This window comes from Pseudorasbora parva, chromosome 19, assembly GCF_024679245.1.
Source record: "Pseudorasbora parva isolate DD20220531a chromosome 19, ASM2467924v1, whole genome shotgun sequence".
Taxonomy (NCBI): domain Eukaryota; kingdom Metazoa; phylum Chordata; class Actinopteri; order Cypriniformes; family Gobionidae; genus Pseudorasbora; species Pseudorasbora parva.
The window spans coordinates 23,114,450-23,133,726 of NC_090190.1; the positions used below are offsets into that span (position 1 = coordinate 23,114,450).

General features: G+C 38.4%; 1 protein-coding gene across 3 annotated transcripts in view; it reads left to right on the top strand.

Moving 5' to 3' along the window:
- The window catches only part of ptprua (protein tyrosine phosphatase receptor type Ua), a 353,612-nt gene that overhangs the window by 166,052 nt on the left and 168,283 nt on the right, over window positions 1-19,277 (top strand). For all 3 annotated transcript variants that reach the window (XM_067426694.1, XM_067426695.1, XM_067426696.1), the window contains exon 3: window positions 3,794-4,065. In XM_067426694.1, coding sequence (XP_067282795.1) covers window positions 3,794-4,065 — 272 coding nt within the window. The remainder of the gene's footprint in view (window positions 1-3,793; window positions 4,066-19,277) is intronic.

Genomic DNA, 19,277 nt, shown 5'->3' on the forward strand with positions numbered 1-19,277 from the left:
TGATAAATCCAGCGAAACGAATCCCATAGATTTAAATTGAAAGAAGGACCGGAGCTGTATGTAGAGACTAGATTTCCAACCCTTCTCACATTTTCTTCCATTGAATGTAAAATTCCGGGCAAAAATGAATGAGAACAAAAGAAGTAAAGAAACCGACAGATAATGTCTTCAAGACATTGAGCAATCAAAATCGAAATGTCCCTGAGATGCAACACTTGGCATTTTGTGTTTGTTGATGTCTTTGTAATACTTGTAGGTATTTTTTTCATTTGCAGCTGTTCGTTTTAAAACTGTCTCGCTGTATGTAATGCAGTTTGTGTGTGGTACCCTGGTGGCAGACATTAGAGGTTTAATAACCGTGTCAGCGTGATTAATAATGGTGGAGTGCCCAAGCAGAGCTGCCATCATCACTGCACTGATTACACCTGCTTTAAACTACATTACCCACAGTGAACTCTGCCCTGCCCCAACACCACAGCAATCATTTAAGCTTACTGTATAAATTTGAGCTTAGCAAGAGATCCATCCCAGATGTCCAAAACAAAAGTCAAAGTGTAATTTCAGTTCATTGTGTTTGGATTTGGTTTTCTGTTTTCACCCTACCTGAGTTAGCTCGTTTATTTGTCACCATGGATTCTGATTTGATTAGACATTGTTTTCAGCTGTATCCTAATTAGTTATCTTTGTTTTCTTCCAATATACAGTATATCTGCCTCTGTTTCAGTCTGTTGTTGTCGGTTCTCGTTAATGTTAGTGCGGAGTTTGGTTTGGGTTTCCTTTGTATTAATTTTTTTTTTTGTTCAAATCCATTGTAACATGTATGACTGCCTAAATGGCCCATTGACAGTGCAGTATTTAATTTAGTAGTCCACATTATCTAGTCTTTCTAAAAGAAAAAAAACTAAACTAAACTAAAAGCACATTATGGGAATTATTGTAACAAAATAGACAAAGCTCCTGGCCCAACAGGTGCATCAGAGCTTCAGTTAGCGTCAAGCTACATAACACAATTTAAAATATTAAAATGACACCTTCCTTCTTTATGTCACTTTAGACCACCATCGTGTGTTTGTATTAGTTTCCTGTCGCGAAACAATTTATTGATATAAAATAGTCCAAATCACATGAAAAATCAAACAAAAACCTTATTCCATGGTTATTGTGTGTTTATTAGCGTCTTAGTTCACGCGTAGAAATGTAGAATTGGCTCGTTCTTCACAGAGCCAGAATGAGGAAGTGTCCACACGAGGAGCACGTCATGCGGAGGGCAGTGTTAAGCATGTCATATTATTGGCAGCTCAGTGAGCAAATGAACGCCTGATGACTCATATCTGACACATATCATCAAGAGGAGACCCAGAGAGAGCTATGTGCATTTTTTTTTAGCTCTTTTAGATTGAATAATTCAGTGAGAAATTAATAGAAATGTCATTCTGAATGACTAAATATTTTGCAAACATGTGATATATGTCAATATTTATCCAAATATGAGCACTTTTGAACTAAGAGCTAAACTGAAAGCTGTTCTTTGCGATCTGTGTGAATACAAATGAGCTGCTGCAGACGAGAGAGAATGAACGTGCGTCTGATATTACATTCAAAATATCTTTCATAATGGATCGATTATAATGCACTCCTGACATAAAATAAGAAATTAATGTCAATGCAACCCAGTTTTATCATAAACAACGTTCAAATATCGAAGCTGGAGTCTTTAATCTGTTTGATGATACTGAGTTTGTCCAGATAAAGTAAGAGTGTTATGTTTTAAAGGGTTACTTCAGCGATTAGCATATGGCTTTGTATCAGTAGAAACCCTGGAGTATAATCAAATGATTGTGCTCCCCCCTCTTATATCCCCCTGAGAGGAGAGATTTATACATTTTATTTCTGGAAAAATTCCTCCCGTGACGTAAATTGACAATATTTGCGTCATCTTTAGAATGTTTGTCCAGAGGCTAAAGACTACAGCCAGCAGAGGGAGCTATTTTCACATGTTTTCAACTCGCACATGGGGAATGGGATATTACACTCACAGCTCAGCTCAGCAGCAGGCATTCATTTAAACGGATGCTAAGCAATGTAAGTGTTTTAACATCTCAAATTAATTTCTACGAAAGTTAAGCTTCCAAAAGCATGAACTGAAAACGCGCCAGACTGAAATCGCGTTGTGAATGTATGCCGCGAGTGTGATCGTGATTACCTCAGCTCTCATCACGAGAGCTCATCAGCTCATTTATGACGTTAAATGTAATCTGACTCCTAATCTGAGTAAGTGCTGTGAGACTCATGCGGCAACTTGATCGTTAAGTTGAACAGACACGTTCAGTATTTAATTGCAATGTCTGTTCGCTAACTCAAACTCAGTCACTGTAATCCAGTAGTGGTGGCTTTGGGAATGGCCTCACAGGGCAGCGAAGCATTCTGGGAATTGTAGTCTTTCATCCCCATGAGACAAAAATACATTTTCGGTCTTTTCTCAGTCTAGAAGGCACCAAATTCAAAAATAATTTCACATTTCTACTACATTAATGACCCAGTTTAAATATAGATTCATCTTTCCAGCGCTGAAGTACCCCTTTTATCAAGCAGTGAATGTTGAACAATAGTAATCTTGGGCCGTATACGATCTTTGAAAGGCATGGGGTTAATCAAGTTTGTTTGTTTTTATCTTCTTTGTCTTTCCTTCTCCATGTACCACACTGAGAAAACGTGACAGTATGTGCATAAGTATGTGCTGTCGTAAGAGCTTGCAGATAATTTTTTTTCAGTCTGGAAAAATTATAAAGACATCGTAGATGCTCGTATGGTCGCGGCTCGCAGCATGTGAGAGGAATTACGAGACGAGCCGAGCATGTTACAAGCACCTCCCGAACTCACAATCATTTTTAAACATGTCAAAAAAATTCAGGGAGTCGGCCTGACTTTCACCAGCGTACGGCTTTCCCCTATTGCCAACTCATGCACAACCACGTCACATCGGCTAGATCTATGAGTGTAATTAGGCTATAGCTCAGTGGCTGCAAACATACAGCATGCATAAACTCAAACACACACACACACACACACACACACACACACACACACACACACACACACACACACACACACACACACACACACACACACACACACACACACACACACTCACTCCCTCATGCATGCGCTCTCTCGCTCTCTCTTTCTTTCTCTCTCTCTCTTGCTCTCTCTCTCGTTTCTGTTGAAAGGAATGGCTGCTGTTCTCTGCTTTTCAACAAATCATTTGCACAAATATTTTTGTCTTTATTTCTTCTATCTGAAGCCATTGCTCTGTGTTTAGAGTGAAAGCTTGTGTGATGGCCGCCAGCTCGCCATGCAATACAGTCGTGCCATGTACCAGCTGCTTTGATGCGATTATCAAGTTAACTGCCTCATAGCGTGAGCAGTATATCACCACCTCCCGAGTGTCTGAATTCGCACAGTGTGGTGTGGTGGGGATTTTTTCAGTGAATTTATCTTCTGTTACATGTCAGTAGATGGCAAAAAGTGAATTAATGAGTGAATCATTGTATCATTCACTTAACCATTTTTTCAGAAATTGAATAATTCAGGAATGGTACACGACTTCTGCTCTCTACAGTGGTTGATTATATTTTGTTTTGTTTTTTGTTTTTGTTTTTTGTCTGAGAACACAATGGATTCCTAACAGAAAATCATATAGTTTAACAAAATAAAGAGCAATAGTTGAAATAGAACAAACAAACAGTACAACGTAAATCAAGGCAATAATCTCTCTCTCACTGTCTCTCTCTAGGCTCCTACATGATGGTGAACTCTTCACAGTATGGTGCAGGACAGCGTGCTCAGCTCTTGCTACGTCCGCTGAGTGAGAACGACACACACTGTGTGCAGTTCAGTTATTTTCTGTACAGCCGCGACGGACACAGTCCCGGGGCCCTCAGTGTGTATGTTCGTGTAAACGGTGGCTCACGGGGAAATGCCGTGTGGAATGTGTCTGGCTCTCAGGGACGGCAGTGGCATCAGGTGGAGATGGCCGTCAGCACCTTCTGGCCCAGCGAGTACCAGGTGAGTGCACATTGACTTTATGCTGCAACGTATATGTTACAATCCTGTAACCTAAATATTCAGCTTTAAAAAAAAAAAAAAATATATATATATATATATATATATATATATATATATATATATATATATATATATATATATATATATATATATATTACTTATATAATAATAATAATAATAATAATAATAATAATAATAATAATTATATTACTTATATAATTATAATAATAATAATAACAATAATTATATATATATATATATATATATATATATATATATATATATATATATATATATATATATATTACAGAATGAATTACAGCTTTTTTTATTTTATCTTTTGCATACATTTTGCTTTCATGCTCATTTTATTAAAGTGTGCACTGTGGGTTCACATTATATAGACTGTAGTAAAAAAAGTACATTAAGATAGTTAGCCAATACATTTTTGGCTAATTTATATATTTACATATAAGGGTTTGGCAAGTTAAAGTAGCAAAAACAACCAGGTAATTTCAAAGGATCAAGGAAAGACTAACTGATAATTCAATACTGTTCACAATGTTGGGTTCTAAATTTTACAATAATTACTACAGTAAGTATTTACTAGTACTACTGTAACAACTATAGTAATAAATTAATAGTTTAGTCTGTCATTCATCAACTTGGCCATGTTCACTGTTCAGTTGAATATTAAATAAGCATTTATGACTTGATAGACAGCCATAACACTGAATATCTCTTCACCACAGGTCACTTGTTAGTTGGTGGGATAGATTAGGCAACAAGTGAACATTTTGTTGTCAAAGTTGATGTATTAGAAGCAGGAAAAACTCGATTTCAGCGAGTTTGACAAGGGCCAAATTGTGATGGCTAGATGACTGGGTCAGTGCATCTTCAAAACTGCAGCTCTTGTGGGGTGTTCACAGTCTGCAGTGGTCATCACTATCAAAAGTGCTCCAAGGAAGGAACAGTGGTGAACTGGCAACAGGGTCATGGGCAGCCAAGGCTCATTGATGCATGTTCAGTTATTCTGCTCGTTCGCTCATTCATTGATGGAGCGAAGGCTGGCCTGTGTGGTCCGATCAAACAGACAAGCTACCATTGCTCAAATTGCTCAATAAGTTAATGCTGGCTCTGACAGAAAGGTGTTACAGTGTATTGCAGTTTGTTGAGTATGGGGCTGTATAGCCGAAGACCAGAGTGCCCATGTTGACCCCTGTCCACCACTGAAAGTGCCAACAGTGGGCATGTGAGCATCAGAACTGGACCACGGAGCAATGGAAGAAGGTGGCCGAGGATGTGTGCATCACTTTTCTTGGGAAAACAATGGCATCATGATTGACTATGGGAAGAAGGCAAGTCGGCGGAGGCAGTGTGATGCTTTAGACAATGTTCTGCTTGGAAACCTTGGGTCCTGCCATCCATGTGGATGTTATTTTGACACGTACCACCTACCTAAGCATTGTTGCAGACCATGTACACCCTTTCATGGAAACGGTATTTCCTGTGGCTGTTACCTCTTTCAGTTGGATAATGTGCCCTGCCACAAAGCAAAAATGATTCAGGAAGAATGGCTTGAGGAGCACAATGAGTTTGGGGTGTTGACTTGGCCTCCAAATTCAATCCAATTGAGCATCTGTGGGATTTGCTGAACCAACAAGTCCAATCCATGGAGGCCCACCTCACAACTTACAGGAATGAAATGATCTGCTCCTAACATCTTGATGCCAGATACCACAGCACACCATCAGGGGTCTAGTGGAGTCAATGCCTCGACAGGTCAGGGCTGTTTTGGCAGCAAAAGAGAGACCAACACAATATTAGATCATAATGGTATGCCTGAATGGTATATACACACACACACACACACACACACACACACACACACTTTTTTTCCTATCACTAAATAGTCTATTATCCTCAGCTCTTGGCTCTGGTCAGCAGTGTGTGTTATTGACTCACTTGTTCCTCTGATGGTTAGTGCACAGAACACTGTCACCTTGTTAAAGGCTATGATTAATAACTCGTCCCTCATTTGCTCCCCAAAAAGCCCATAATGACCAGTAAGTTGAGTGTGTGGGTGTGTTTGTGTATGTGTGTGTATGTAGGAGCAAAGTCAATTGACCCCTGCTTTTGTGTGGGACCCATTTGAAAGAGGAGGTCCGGTGTGGTTTCCACAACCCTGACCCGTATCACTCCTTTCTCCATAAATCAGAGCAGCCTTAATGAGATTACAGCCCTACTACAATCAATACACACACACACACACACACACACACACACACACCCTCTCTCTGTCTCTCTCTCTCTCTCTCTCTCTCTCTCTCTCTCTCTCTCTCTCTCTCTCTCTCTCTCTCACACTCACACACAGTGTGCCGCAGGGTTCCCAGACAGACAATTTTAAGAAATTTTCTTAGCCCTCTGGTTCTATCCTTCTCTCTCAGTCAATAGTTTTTGTTTTCTCTTTGGAGTGTGGTGTCTAGTTGGTTCAGACATGCTGTGGTGGAATACAGAGAATATGGAAAATTGGAGGTGATTTGGAGATGTTGCAAGGCTTTTTAGTCAACTGTTGTTAGCTTGTTAGTCAGTCTTTGTGGCAATAATTTCCTATTATCACTGTAAAGCTGCTTTGAAACAATCTATTGTAAAAAGCATTATATAAATGAAGGTTACTTGACTTGACGCAATAATTGCCTGCAGTCATTTATAAAACTGTAATTCATCGTATGTAAATGTGTGCTAAATGTTGTGTGCAATTGTATAAAGAACACGGGCAGATACACATGCACATAAAGACAGCTAAATTGCTGCATTTGTGTCGTGAAAGAGCACGTTATGAGGCAGCGGAGCAGAGCATTCAAGCAGAGGAATGCACAAACTCAGATTTAAAACCATAGTGAGCTGCCTACATAGAGAGGTGTGTAAAGCTTCATAGTTTCCCCGGCAATATGAAGACTGTTATAAAATGTAGGCAGCTGCCTTCTAAAGGCACTAAACGGTCACAAAAAGCCAAATAAACTGATGAAGAATGGACCTTTAACATCAAACCATTTGTGCAAACATGCATCAGGCTGAAGTACACATAAATTCACAATCTATGAAAAAAGGATGTAATACGCAAGTCTTTCAGCTATTGTGTGTGTATGTGTGTGTGTGTGTGTGGGGGGGGGGTAAACGGTAATGCATTTTTCAAGGGTTCTTTGATAATTAGTTCAATGAACAGCAATTGAAATATAACTCTGTTGTAACATTACTGGCATGTCTTTACTGCAATTTATTGTCAATGTAAAGCTAGGGTGCACAGTTTCATGGAGGCTAGCAATAACAAGTTAGCTTTGAAAACAAAACAGGGGAAATATCTTCAAATCCTTGCCTCCTCAAAACACATGAACACACACTGCAAAGCACGATGAGAGAAGCTGTTGGAGAGTGAAGTACAACACTTTCAAATGACCTAACTACTTATTTACTGTTATTATTCTCAAATCCGTTTTGTAAGGGTGCGTTCACACCATGTCAGATTTAACATTATTACAAGATGCAGACTTGCAAACTTGCAGACTTTACATCATATTTGCAACTTTTAAATAAGAGCTCTGACTTGGACCACCTGACTGCCGCAGATTCATTTTGGTGTTGATAGTGTTGCCATAGAAACGCAGAATTCCGAGTCTGAGAAAAGCTCTGAGTAGAATATAATGGGTTGTCGTCTCATAATTATGACATGGTGTGAACGCAGCATAAGCTTGTTTCGGTTCAGGAGGAAGTGTAAAAGGTGGCTGCTTTTTGTTTGTGGCGCTTTGTGATTAGCGAGATGCCTACAACTCTGCTTAGCAGCAATAATGTGTGATGTTTGCACGAGCAGTGTGTGCAGAGATACATACATACATATACATCATGCGGGTAGGACATCCTATAAGACACTAAACCCACTTTTATGCAATGGTGTTATTCTTCAAAAATAAACACATAAATAAATAAACAAACAAACATACAAACAAAAAAGTAAAGATCAATATGACGGATAGCATTATTATTATTATTATTATTTCAAGATTTCTACAGAGTTTGCGATATATCGTTATTGTGTATTCTTTTGGCCACAATAATCATGTAGTAAAAAAATCTGAGATCGTGACAGCACTAATATAGGAACTGATAGGGAACCTTGCCTACTCCTAGCATTTGTTCTTCTTTTCTTAATGAAAGGTATTAATTACTTCTTCTTTTTTTTTGATCTTGCACCAAACTTTTGGTAGTGTATCATTAAAAAAAGAATTAAGCTGCAATAATTGCTTATCTGTTTTTTCAACATTGATAATAATAACTTTGTAAGCACAAAATCGGCATATTAGAATGATTTCTAAAGGATGTTTTGACACACACAATAAAAAAGAGTAATGATGCTGAAAATTCAACTTTTCAATCACAGGAATAAATAACATTTTAAAATACTGTATGTTACAGTTTTTGTTGCAATTGTTAAGACACATTTTTATAATAATGTTTACATGTAATTGAATTTTCATGTTTACAAATTTCCCTGGCAAAATCAATCGGCTCAAAACGATTTTACCTGTATTCAAAATCAAACAATGCTTTCAGATAATACAAACAGCCAGTCAATATTGTCAGACACAGACAAGGACACAGATGGTTAGTGCTAGTGCAAGGTTTATTAAACAGAGGTAACAAACACAGGGAATACTTAGGGTGAATCTTGACACAGAGACGATAGATGAGGACAATGACGGTTAACAGAAAATGAATTTATATTGTTTACAGTAAACAAAATCTCCAATTATGTAAAAGGTGACTATTGCATACTGTATTTACTGCAAGTATAGTATAGTTGTATTGAATGTTGTATATATACTTGTAATACACTTGCATGTATTGTAAAAATATAGTTGTCCAAGCCCAAAAAGTCGAAGAGTCAAAGAGACATTCATTCTGCCTCAGTGTCATGCCTTCGTGTTGGGTCCAGCCTAAGGAAAATTTTCCACATCATGGGCAATGTTGTATCCAGCCTTGACAACACTCCACGCCTTGCTCTTTCTTGTCCTCTTCCTCATCGTTCACCATCGTCCTCATCACTTACACATAGCCTTCCTTCTCTCCCTCTCAGATTGTTTCCATCCATTGTTGGTATTAATATTCAGAGCACCTGTGCACTCTGTGCTGGCGTATGTTTTGATCAAATCATTAGAAGTAAGAGTGTGTTTTGAGCCGTTGTGTGTGAATGATAATAACAGTGTTGTAGTTGTGTTTATCTTTTGCCACTTGTGTTTACTATTTTTCAATAACAACAACAACAGCAACAACAAAAAAGAGTGCACGAGGTTTGTAAATGGTGTTTATATTGAAGCTTGCTTCCACCACAAATTCTGATGCTGCTCCATTGGGCTGTAATTGGGGCGTGTTTCAACCGAACCAGGGAAGACCTCAATTGGATAGAGCTACAACCAATCAGAGCAACGGAGTAAATGACGTATGTTGAGTGACGGATAGTAGTGGGGAGTTCGGATCATTTTACAGACTCAGATCTTTTAATCTCGTTCAACAAAATGGACTAATCTTTTTTAAAGTAATTTTGTTCATTTAAGCAGAATATAATTAAAATGTCACATGGTTAATTCCCTAAAACATCTAGTACATATGCAAACGTTGATGATTGATGATACTGAAAAGTATGAACATGAAAAGTATGAGCATGTAGAGCACTCAATACTTTGTTGGGGGTCATTTTGCCTGAGTTACTGCAGCAATGCGGCGTGGCATGTAATCGATCAGTCTGTGGCACTGCTCAGGTGTTAAGGCTGCAACATACTTCGCAAGAACAGAGAAAAAAGTTCTCGCTCCCAGGGCTGTGAGAACAAAATGACATAATTTTGTTCTCGCAGCCCTGGTTTGGGAGTTCTCGCATCTTGTTCTCGACACATCGCCTGAGGAGAACTTTTTTATTGCGGGTGTCCAAGAACTATTGTGTGATTGGTCAGACATTTAAAGTGGGTATGGTTAATGTGGAGAAACGCAGATGATCAGCACCTGCTTTTCTTGTGAAGTATGAATGTACTGGCAAGAACAAACTTTGTTATTGTTCTTGCCACCTCGAGAAAACGAACAAATTTCTTTGTTCCTGCAGAGTATGTTCCAAGCTTTATGAGAGCCCAGGTTGCTCTGAAAGTGGACTTCAGCTATTATACATTGTTGGGTCTGGCATATCGTATCTTCCTCTTCCGAATACCCCACAGATTTTATATTGGGTTAAGGTTATGCGAGTTTGCTGGCCAGTTAAAACAGGGATACCAAGGTCCTTAAACAAGGTGCTGGTTGCGTTGGCACTGTGTAACAAGTCCTGTTGGAAAATGAAATCTGCATCTGCATAAAGATGGTCGGCAGCAGGAAGCATGAAGTGCTCTTAAACTTCCTGGTATGCGGCTGCAATGACCTTGGACCTCAGAAAACACATTAGACCAACACCAGCAGATGACATGGCACCGTAAACCATCACTGACTGTGGAAACTTTACACTGGACCTCAAGCAATGTGGCTTGTGTGCCTCTCCTCGCTTCCTCCAGACTCTGGGACCCTGATTTCCAAAGAAAATGCAAAATTGTATTTAATCAGAGAACATAACTTTGGACCACTCAGCAGTGGCACTGACTCCAACTGCACTCCACTTTTTCAATGGGTTTTGTTTCACAATTCTCTCCAGGGTGAGGTTATCCTTATTGCTTGTACAATTTTTTTCCACCACATCTTTTCCTTCCCTTCACCTCTCTATTAATGTGCTTGAACACAGAAATCTTTGAACAGCCAGCCTCTTTTTCAATGACCTTCTGCGTATTGCCAGTGGTAATCTTTTGGACAACTGTCAAGTCAGCAGTCTTCCCCATGATTGTGTAGCCTACAGAACTAGACAGAGAGACCATTTAAAGGCCTTTGGAAGTGTTTTTAGTTGAGTGTGGCACCAGGTGTCTTTAATATTGAACCTTTTTACAATATTATAATTCTCTGAGATATTTATTTTTCTGGGGATTTTCATTAGTTGTTAGTTATAATTATCAAAATTAAAAGAAATAAACATTTGAAATATCCATATGTTTAACTGCTTGAACTGGTTTAAGCTTTTACAGAAAGAGTGACTTTTTTGACAAAATGGGTTTAGACCTTTGAGAATTTGGTTCAGAGAATGGGGTTTGGTGTCTTGGCAATTATGTAAACCAGTAAAATAGACAACAATTCTTATAAAACGTAATAATATTTCATAATATATATATTTTTACTATATTTTATGATAAAATAAATGCAGTCTTTGTGAGCATAAGAGTCTTCTTTAAATAACAATAAAACAATTCATTCATGTTTCACCCTCTCTTTCCCTCGTCCTTTCATCCTGTAATCTGTGTCAGTTTGACTTGTTTGTTCCTCATTTCTCTCCTGCTCTCTATCTCGCTCAGTTATGGCTCATGGGTCACTGGAAACCTCTTGGGCAACCTCACCCGGCTCACATATATTAAATCAACTCACGTACACTCCTTTTGGGTGACAGCGGAGGAAAGAGAGAGGAAAAGAAATGCATGAAAGATGGAATGAAGGAATAAGAGAGCACATGAGTGCTGTTTCTACCCGTGCGGGTCTGTAGCGATGAGATCAGTCAGGCCCATGGGGCGGCAGCTTGTATTAAGGATACCATTCCCCCCTCCTCCTAATTCTACCTGGGAAAACACAAAGGATAGGATTATTCAGCTGCAGCGCTCGCTGTCACCCTAAGACTGATGTAGAGTTCTCCCTGTGAGGCTGATACGAGACACATTTGTTAAACCAATTTTAGCAGTTATCTGCAAACTAAGGGCTCTATGGACATCAGGCTTTGCAAAGCTGCCCTGTTGATGCTTTTGGAGGTTCTCAAACTTTAATAAGTCATGCTCCCCCCAAAGCGTTATGACTTCTGATAGATGTGTGAGGAGGAAGGTGACTGAAACTATAGTTTACCAAAAGCTTAGCAGTAGTATATTTTCTAGGTCATATTTATTAGAATGCTAATTAAATATTGTGCAAATAAAGAATTACATTAATATATATATGGTTTATAAAATGGATAGTTTAACTCATTGATTGTTACGCTTGTTTTATTTATGATAAAGCAGGGCTACGACTAAACATATGATCAGCGGCCATAATTATTGTGTATCACTGCACATCATTATTAGCATCACACTTGACCACAACATAAATAATAAATTGGCAAATGTTGGCAAAATATTGGCAATATGTTGTGTAGGGAATGTCAAACGCGAATGAAGCGAATTTCACGTGCGAATGAAGCAAATGGATTCAAAATGTTTACGCATCCAACTTCGCACGAATCGCGCGATTTATTCACGTCATTTGCATGCTGTGTGAACGCAGCATTAGGGAAAATCTTTCTGGTGGAATGATGGCATGATGGCAAAATGATGGATTTTAATTAAAGTGTTATACTAATACATACATTTCCAACTTTATTATTTGTATTGTGTGGTAACCATTTTATAAAAGCAGTAAGGTTCTCGAGGCATGCCGTAAACTCTGCAGGCCAGTCAAGTTCCTCCACACCAATCTTGCACATCCACATCTTTAGGGTCCTTTGTGCACTGGTGTGCAGTCATCTTGGAACAGCAAGGGGCCATCCCCAAACTTTTCCCACAAATTTGGAAGCATGAATTTGTCCAAAATTTCTTAGTATGCTGAAACATTAGGAGTTTAGGCCAAGCCCAAACACTTGAAAAACAACCCAAAAGTTTGGGAAGTCTGTAGCTATTGAATTTTGCCCCACTTTGTGCCTCAGTATGCGCTGACCATGCTCTGTGATTTTACGTGACCTACCAGTTTGTAGCTGAGTTGCAGTTGTTCCCAATTGCTTCCACTTTGTTAACATACCACTAAAAGTTGACAGAATATTATTTAGTAGTTGGTAGTTGACTTATTTCACAGGTGGTAACCTATCACGTTACACTTGAATTCACTGAGCTCCTGAGAGCGACCCATTCACAAATGTTTGCAGAAGCAGTCTGAATGTCTAGGTGCTTGGTTTTATACACTTGTGGCCATGGAAGTGATTGAAACTTCTGGATTTATGGTACACTATACCAACTATGCCATACTGACCAATGTCTGCTTGTTGTTCTTGAACTAACAATCTAAGCACTCAAGCCATTTCTGCTAGCTCTGCTGGACTCTTCTGCAGCTTGGCTTGTGCTAGTTTGGATTTTTCTTTGAGCATAAAAGCTTCAGGACCTCCCTAACATGCTTCATGCTTCAATGGCATGGGCTGAGGCCTCTGAGTTTTAGTGCTTAGATTGTTTGTTCAAGAACAACATGTTGGCATTAGTTAGCAGATGGAGCTGATAATCCAACTGAACACATTTTTGAATCATAGTGAATATAGTTTCACTTTTAATGTTTTTTCTTCTTTTGAATAAAGAGTGAACTGTCATCTGACCCTTTTTTCATCCTGTAAACAATAGATTTCCAATATCTACCCTGGAGTTATTGATGGGGGATTAATTGTGCACTGAGAGACTAGTCATTATGCAGGGAGAACACGTGGTGCAAACAGAAGACAGGTCTGAACAGACAACACAACTGAACTGTTCAGGAAAGGTCAGACCAGATTCCTTTTTCTTGTGGGACTTTCATTGTGTTTCAAAAGGTTAGAATAGAACTGAATGTTGATTTATCACCACACAGCCAGGTCCAGTAAAGTTTGTTTCCACTACTTCCATTAGGTGTAAGGAGAAAAAAGCAGATTCCACCCTTTTCCAAGAACATGAAAAGACTAGGACAGTGGGACTGGGGCTTCAAGGGCCATCTGGGAACGACAATTTTGCTACATTTTCAGGATATAATTTCAAGGTCACATTTACAGTATGTTACCTTAGAAGTAGAATCTTACTTTATAACCCCCCCCCCCCCCCCCCAATCTTATTAATAAAAAATGCTTTGCTACTTAATGACTACATTATATTTCTTAGCAATGAGAGGACAATATATCTGTTTTTGAAGTATTTAAACTCACAACTTTATTGTCTGTAGAGTGATATGCTGAACAGACACAGGTTATATATGCCTCTCTCTCTCTCTCTCTCTCTCTCTCTCTCTCTCTCTCTCTCTCTCTCTCTCTCTCTCTAATAGTTTTAAAGTACTATATCTAACTAATGAAAACAGGTGTTATTTCTACGGTCAAATCAGGGCCGGCTCTAGCTCTTTGGTTGCCCTAGGCGAGATGGAGTTTTGCTTCCGACGCCCACGTAGAGAGCATTTGTACTTTTCATAACTAACATGCATACATTATCCATAACGAACTGGACTTTTGATATTTAAATTACATCCATGTAGGTTATTGTAGATTATTGTCAGTGAAGTTATGTTTAAAATACATAGTAATACCTAGAAAACTACCAAGTGATAGCTTAGTGACAATATTAATAAAATTAATATTAGTTGATAATATTGATAATACTAAGTAACTTTATTTTGTTTAACAACTTATTGGCTGAGATAAGAAGACTAACCTCTATAATGGGCTTTCTTTTGATTTTCTTCCTTTCTTTCTTTCTTTCTCTTTTTTCATCCCTGTGCATCCGCAGGTTTTAAGACGCCACATTTTTGATTAAGGCACACGATGAGCACTTGCCTGACCTAACGCCTGAACCAATCAATAATCAATAATCAATTCAATCTAATAATCAGGTTGATAAGTAATTAAACGTGTGGCTGAGGGGCGCCCTATGATGATCATGTATAATAAGCATTGTTGTATTTCGCTTGTTCCGATTCTATGCTTATTGGGAAGTAATGGGCGTCACTAGAGCGCGCTTGAGCCCCTAACACAATTGTCGCCCAAGGCAACCGCCTAGCTCACCTATAGCAAACGCCGACCCTGGGTCAAATATTGCATGATAAACATCAACATTAACTTGTATAGATGTCTATGATAATCCATGCTAGCTGTGCATTAAACAGTTTGAACGAGCTTTGTGTTGGGTGGTTGTTCATTAAAAAATGGTTGATTGTGGACAATATTTTAAATAATACTGTTTACTATATATTTGATTCAGCCTTGAGAGACTTCTTTCAAAAACATAAAATAATCTTAATTATTTCATCCATTTTCTGTTGACTTAGACCAGCTATATAGCTAAACAAACAACACATGTGTATCATATGATTAGGGGATGTCTTTGGCTTGCACAAATATAAATTAATAAGAACGACAGAAGGAAATACAAAGAAGTTAACAACAGAGCATAGAATGAAAGAAATAAAGAAAGAAACGGTTGTGAATATTCAGTGGGTTTGCAATCTGGCTGTTGCAGGCTGTTGTAATAAGCTTAGGAACGACTTTGACTCTTGTCCAAACACTAGATGATCATTTATCTTCTATCCTTTTAACTCCTTTAACACGACTGTCCCTGTTCCATTCCCAACGGTCTTCTCTTGGCTCTAACTTGTCTTCATGGTTCTGTCTTCCATAATTTGAGGTGCCAATTGCAACCATGTTTTGCTAGCTAGTAGAATTTAATTGTTTATTTGGTAGCTCATTTGTGTTGCGCTATGTTCCTGTGTCTTCAGAGCACAGCTGCGTGGATAAATCAAATCAATCAAATCATGAATGCCCATAAACGCCTAATATAAGCTCAACAAATGTGCCTTGTAAAGGAGTCCGCTGTGGGGCACAATCTTTCCACCGGCACACATACTGCACAGTTTGTTAGTGTGTCCATTCCAATAGCTTCCCATTGACGATCCAGCTCAATGAGCCAAGAAACCTGACACTTTTTTAACATGCTTTGATAATGGATGCAACAAATCATTAAGACAGATTGAACCCCCACCCTTCAGATTCGAGTCATCAACACACCAACTGTATGTTTGGCAACATATATGCAAATAACGTCCCACAAAATGTCCAAATTATAAACACTCTGAAATGAATCTTTATTGAGAGCTTTTCTTGTTTGGTTTTTGACAGGGTTTTTACAGCGTGTGGGGCCCAATTCATGTTGAGATGCATGAGTGCTTTTGGAGATTCGCCAGGGGTTTGTGCGGGACGTGAATCGCATTGTCAACATTCCTTGGCTTTTGTAAGACATGAAAAGGACCTTTTCTGTTATTTGTGTTTGCGCTCCTGAGCTTGCCCTGATAAAATGGATCCGTACGTGGTATGAAACAGCGTCCCACTGGTGAAAATGAGATGCTTCCGCTTGTATGCCAATGAGCAATTGTTTCCTGCCTGCGGTATTTTGATCTCTATCATGTTGATGCTCAAGACATTTGGTGGGTTGAATACAGGAAATAAGAGCAATGAGATAAATAGTTGACAGTTACTATGAGCTGTAGATTTAAAAATCCACCTTTCTCCTTCTGATGTGTATTGTGCTCCTGACAGTACTGTAGGTGTTGGAGATGACGAAACAGCCTTTATCAAATATTAACAATGATGCCAGCCCCTTCTGCTTATGTTTTTGTGCAAACATTTTTGTGCAAAGGTTTTGTGCAAATATTTTACACGCATACTGTATGTATGTCGATATGGTAACACTTTATTTTACGGTTCAGTTATTAACTATTAACTAGTTGCTTATTAGCATGCATATTACTAGGATATTGGCTGTTTATTAGTACTTATAAAGCACATATTAATGCCTTATTCTTCATGACCTTATTCTACATCCCTTAATCCCACACAATACCTAAACTTAAATGCTACAAAAACTACCTTACTAATTAGTTGTAGGGGCATGCATAATTTCCTTTTTCCTTCTAAGCTGAGGTGTCCTCTGGAGAAAGTCATTTAATTTAGATATATTAATTTTGCAGATGCTTAAATGTTACTCAAATTTAACAAATATACGATAGAAACGTATACGATAGAATATAAATATATATATATAAATAAGTTAATATTAAGTGATTAAACTTTTTTGAGTCTCCAATGGTGATGTACTTTCCACCATTGCATCCGACCCTTTACAATGGACTTGGTGATGTAAGGCTTGGATGCAGCTGCTCGGCCATGGAAACCCATTCCATGAAGCTCTCTAAACACTGTTCTTGAGCTAATCTGAAGGTCACAAAGAGTTTGGAGGTCTGAAGCTATTGACTCTGCAGAAAGTTAGCTTGTGCACGCTATGCGCCTCAGCATGCGCTGACCCTGCTCTGTGATTTCAGCAGCGAAAATAGTTCCAAACTAAAAAAAAAAAATCAGCAGAACTGTTGTGCATTTCAGAGCAACACACAGCAGAGTTCCTTTACTGAATGAATCCGCTGTTGTGACTCACTTATTAAGTTATTAGCTGCCACCTACTGGTGGTTTTAGTTTCATATTAAAATGTAATTTTATTTTCTATTAGTTTATTGAAATATTGTAAAAAAAAAAAACTTAAATGCATGACTGTTTCGCCAAACATTCTTACATATTTGGATCGTTGGCGACCCGGATCTATATTTAACATGGATAGACCTCTACCTGTCGTGATAATATATAAAACTCCTTATGTTAGAGTAACAGCTACAGAAGAATAAAATAAAACATATTTCATTACCTTTTGGAGCTTAGAAGGGTTCATTTTGAGCAGATGTTTTATAGCATCATCATATGTCCTCGTCAGAGTTCGTTTACCAGTATATTCAGCAGCTGCTCATATTCGCGATCTCGAACATATTCTCCAAAGTCATTTTCAACGTCTTCAAAATCAATATTTTGATGACTGACAGCTTCTTGACCACATCCATCATCAGTGACAGTGACACTAATATTTGATTGTGTTTAGTTATTGCTCTCTGTTGTAAATCACTGAGCCATTTCAAGTTTTGCAGATTATAATTATTATTGTTTTGTTTTCTATCTGAGGTAACTATGAGTGAAACATCACTTCATCATTGGGTATCAGACACTGCCACCTTGTGGAATAAAGGTGAAGTGCGCCTTTTGTGATTATAGACTCATTTATCATTGTGCGAAAAAAAACAAAAACAATCCTACACACCTCGGGTCGTTAGTGACCCTATACAATTTTGACAAGGCACTAATGGAAAAACAGGCATTCAATTATAATTCTATTATTTTTTTCATGTTATATTGTTTAAAATGGATTGATTGAGGAATACTAAGAAGGTTGATATCTAACTTTAAAAAAATGAATGAGGAGGAGGGTAGTGAATGATGTCTTGGGTCGCTAAGGACCCGAGGTATGCATTTAAGGGTTAATACAGTTGAATTTGTTCCAATTCAGCTGCAACTTCTGTTCCACCACTGCCATGCAAATATAAATTTTGGTGCTAATGATTTAATTTGATTGGGAACAGCTCTATAGTGTCTTATTATTCTAATTGTATTTATTTTATTTTAAATATAAGACATCACCCTGTAGCCCAAAACTGGTTTCCCACTGAAGCTCTGAAGCTGAACAGGGTTGAGCCTGGTCAGTACCTGGATTGGAGACTGGGAAAAGTAGGTAGATGTTGGTAGAGTTGTTAGTGAGGCCAGCAGGGGGCGCTCACCCTGTGGTCTGTGTGGGTCCTAACACACCAGTATAGTGGTGGGGACACTATTCTGTAAAAAGCACTGTCCTTCAGATGAGACGTTAAACCAAGTTCCTGGCTCCATGGTCATTAAAAATCAGGATGTTCTTTGATAAAGTGTAGGGGGGTAAGTCCACCATCCTAGCCTAATTTGCCCATTGGCCTCTGTCCCTCATGGCCTCCTAATCATCCCTCTCTCCTGATTGGCTTCATCACTCAGTCTCCTCTCCACCAATCAGCTGGTGTGTGGTGAGCGTTCTGGTACAATATGTCGTCACATCATCAAGGTGGATGCTGCACATTGGTGGTGGTTGAGGAGATTCTCCCCTTCCATGTAAAGCGCTTTAAATGCCTAGAAAAGCGCTATATAAATGTAACCAATTATTTCTCAGGCGGTAAATATGGATTTTTCAGATGACATTGATGAGTGCTAGTCTAGTCTTAATTTTAACACTTTCTGTCTCAGTTTAGGTGGTCTTGACAACAACACATTAAATTAAAATCACATTACATAAATGTTTTAATGCAAAATTATGTTTTTTTTTTTTTTTTAAATATGTAGTATGAAAGCATGATTTAAAAATAAAAGGCTGTAAACATCTTATATAAAAATGTATGTATTTTAGTCTCATGTTAAC